Source organism: Myotis brandtii, unplaced genomic scaffold, assembly GCF_000412655.1.
Source record: "Myotis brandtii unplaced genomic scaffold, ASM41265v1 scaffold50, whole genome shotgun sequence".
Taxonomy (NCBI): Eukaryota; Metazoa; Chordata; class Mammalia; order Chiroptera; family Vespertilionidae; genus Myotis; species Myotis brandtii.
In genome coordinates this window covers 1,712,077-1,715,041 of record NW_005369061.1, presented here as the reverse complement: position 1 = coordinate 1,715,041, position 2,965 = coordinate 1,712,077, and the positions used below count along the sequence as shown (strand labels likewise).

The 2,965-nt window shown below is 53.4% G+C and overlaps 1 protein-coding gene across 1 annotated transcript in view; it reads left to right on the top strand.

Annotated features, from left to right (window-relative positions):
- The first annotated feature begins 778 nt into the window (after positions 1-778).
- SLC13A2 (solute carrier family 13 (sodium-dependent dicarboxylate transporter), member 2) overlaps positions 779-2,965 on the top strand; it is a 33,001-nt gene continuing 30,814 nt past the window's right edge. Inside the window, exon 1 of the mRNA XM_005876902.2 lies at positions 779-958. Coding sequence (XP_005876964.1) covers positions 857-958 — 102 coding nt within the window. The 5' untranslated portion in view covers positions 779-856. The remainder of the gene's footprint in view (positions 959-2,965) is intronic.

The following is a 2,965-nucleotide window of genomic DNA, read 5'->3' as shown; positions in this document are numbered from 1 at the left end:
GGATGATGAATAAATGGAGAGATTATTTCCAAAATATAAGACAATCTTTGCTGGTCTTCCATGGCAATTTAGGGAAAACCCTGAAAAACAACAACACAACCCTAACCTTTATTGTATACCTACCACATATCAAGGCTCAACACACCATAACTTGTCTAATTTGAACCTCAGAATAGGCAGATATTACAGCAGAACAAGGAAGTGGCTATTCTGAGAAGTTAAGTCAGTGGCTCAACATCACAAAGTGAGTAAGAGACAGTCAGGGCCCGTGGTTTCCTAGACACCTGGAAGGAAGAGGAGGGTTTGCTGCGGGCCTGGGCTTCCCACAGTCTTAGACTGGAAACTCCTAGAGGGCAGGGCCTCTCTAGAGGAACGCTGCCCTACCCTTGGCCCTGGATACACAGTTCTCGGAGAACCTGGCTTTGGGCAATAGAAGGAGGAAGGAAAGGTTGGGCTGGGGAGGCGGCTCGGGGACTTACCCTCTGGAGGCCAGCTCAGCAGCCTCCCAGGCACCCTTCCTCCCCCAGCTCCTCCCAGCAGCCCTTCCCAGCTGGCACGCACAGAAGGGGTTAACTCTGGGCCTCACTCCTTGAAAGAACCTGAAGCATTTACTCCTTGATCTCACCCTCCTCCCTTTCCTTGCAAAGTCTTCCTGATCTTTATACCTCCTGCAAGTCCCTCCTCCTTACTCTCACCCCCGGACTCCAAAAACACTCTGATTGCCAGGGTGGGTCAATGGTTAACACTCCACGGGCTTTATATAAGCCTGCCCCAGCCGGCTACCTGCTCAGTCAGTCCTTCAGTTGCCTGGATTCCAGAGAGACGGTGGCTCCAGCAGCAGTCCAGGGTCCACACCATGGCCACCTGCTGGCAGGGCCTGTGGGCCTATCGCTTCTACCTGTTTGTGTACCTCCTGCCCATTATCCTGCTGCCTCTGCCCCTCCTCATCCCCACCAAGGTAAGGACTTGGCGTTCTTGGGGGCAGGAGAGGGACTGTTTGGGCCAGGGTTGGGGATCCTTAAGACCAGCATAACCTACTGACTCTCCTAGCCTGGAAGTGAAGCTATAATCTCCTGGTCCTCCCGAGGGATGAGGGTTAAAAGGTCAAAGGGGGCTTTTGCTTGGCACCCAGTAGTATGGGCCCAGGTGAATTGCTTAGGTGCATTTGGCATCTACTGCCTTGGGAGCCAGGAAGCCAGTTCAGTAAGAGAGATGCAAGTGGAAGCAGATGGGCTTGTCTGCCTACTATGTGCCCACACTGCCTGAACTAAGCTTAGTGGCTAATGAGCAGGATTAGCTGTCGGAGGGGATGGAAAGGGAGTGGGATGAAGCTGGCCTCAGGCAGTGTGTTCCATTAAGAACATAAACAGAGAGAGAAGGTACTCACCTGTGATCCTAAGGGCTAAGTCTGCTGAGGAGGAGGGGTGGGACCTTGCCAATGGGCATCATAGACACCCTGGGTGGAGGGGGAGGTGCCACTGCTCCCTGCCTCCCCCTACCCCAGATATTATGCACTTGTGGGGGGAGCTCTTATAAGTAAAAGAACACAGAATTATAAACCTAAAATTAGCACAGGGCTTGGGGACAAGGGCCTGGAACTCAAGCGTCACAGTAAATCTTTCCCTCTGGCAGGTCACACAAATAAAAAGTGGCAGAGCTGGGGTGTGATCTAGTTGCAAAGCCTGTGTTATCTTCTCTCTACCCACTGCCTCCTGGAGGCTGAGACAACAGCCCCAGGACTGCCCACTGAGCCACTGGCTTCCTTTTGTCACAGATAGGGACATTGAGGCAGGGATAGAAACATCAATGATGAGAGGGAATCATTGATTGGCTGCCTCCTGCACACCCCCTACTGGGGATCGAGCCTGCAACCCGGGTATGTGCCCTGACCAGGAATCGAACTGTGACTTCCTGGTTCATCTGTGGACGCTCAACCACTGAGCCACGGCAGCTGGGCGAGGCAGGCTTTTTATTCCTGCTGTTCCAAAGGGGTGAGAGACTGGGGATAAAAGGGCACAACCCCTGGGCCCCTGACACTTGCTAAGCGACAAGGCTTGGCTGACCTTTGAGATGACCTTGGTCTCAGGCCAAAGTCAGTGGCATCTCTGTACTGGGAATCCGTCAGATGGGTTTTCAGACAGGCTGGGCCACATGTGCGAACCCCCGGAGAGAGGACAGACAGGCACTGGGATTCTCGCTTTACCCCCAGGAAAGCACAGCCCAGAAAGATACGGTAACTTGCCCAGGGTCACACAGGAAGGCCTGGGTCAGTAGTAGAAGCCAGGCTTCCTGATGGGAGTGCAACGAGGCAGGAGCCTCTGTCTTCCTTGTGCTGCACCCAGCCTTGCTGCCTCCCTGTCCTGACTCTAACTGTCCCAGTCCTATCTAGGGAGGCCAGCCCCTCAAGGACTTTGCTCATGTAATTACTCTATCTCTCTCCTACCTCAAGTTCCCCTTCTCTGCCTGATCTCTCCCATTAGCATACACACGTGCTGTAATATCTCGCATCTTAAAAAACAAGCAAACCTCCGGCCGGCGTGGCTCAGTGGTTGAGCGTCGACCTATGAATCAGAAGGCTGTGATTTGATTCCCGGTCAGGGCACATACCCGGGTTGCGGACTCGATCCCTAGTGTGGGGCCTGCAGGAGGTAGCCAATCAATGCTTCTCTCTTATCATTGACGTCTCTATGTTCCCTCTCCCTTCCTCTCTGAAATCAATTTAAAAATATATTTTGAAAAGAACAAAAAAACAAGCAAACCCTCCTTGGGCTCCACATCCCCTCCACATATGCCTCGTCTTCCCTCCACATATGTCTTCCCTCTCTCCCAGAGAAGGCCTCAGAGACTGTCTGCACAGCACAGGTCTCCCCTCAGACAGCTCCAGCCTCCAAGACTACCCACCCAGAGAGCTCTTGTCAGGGCCGCGTCAGCTTCCACGGCACCAAAGCTCCCCCACCCCCACCCC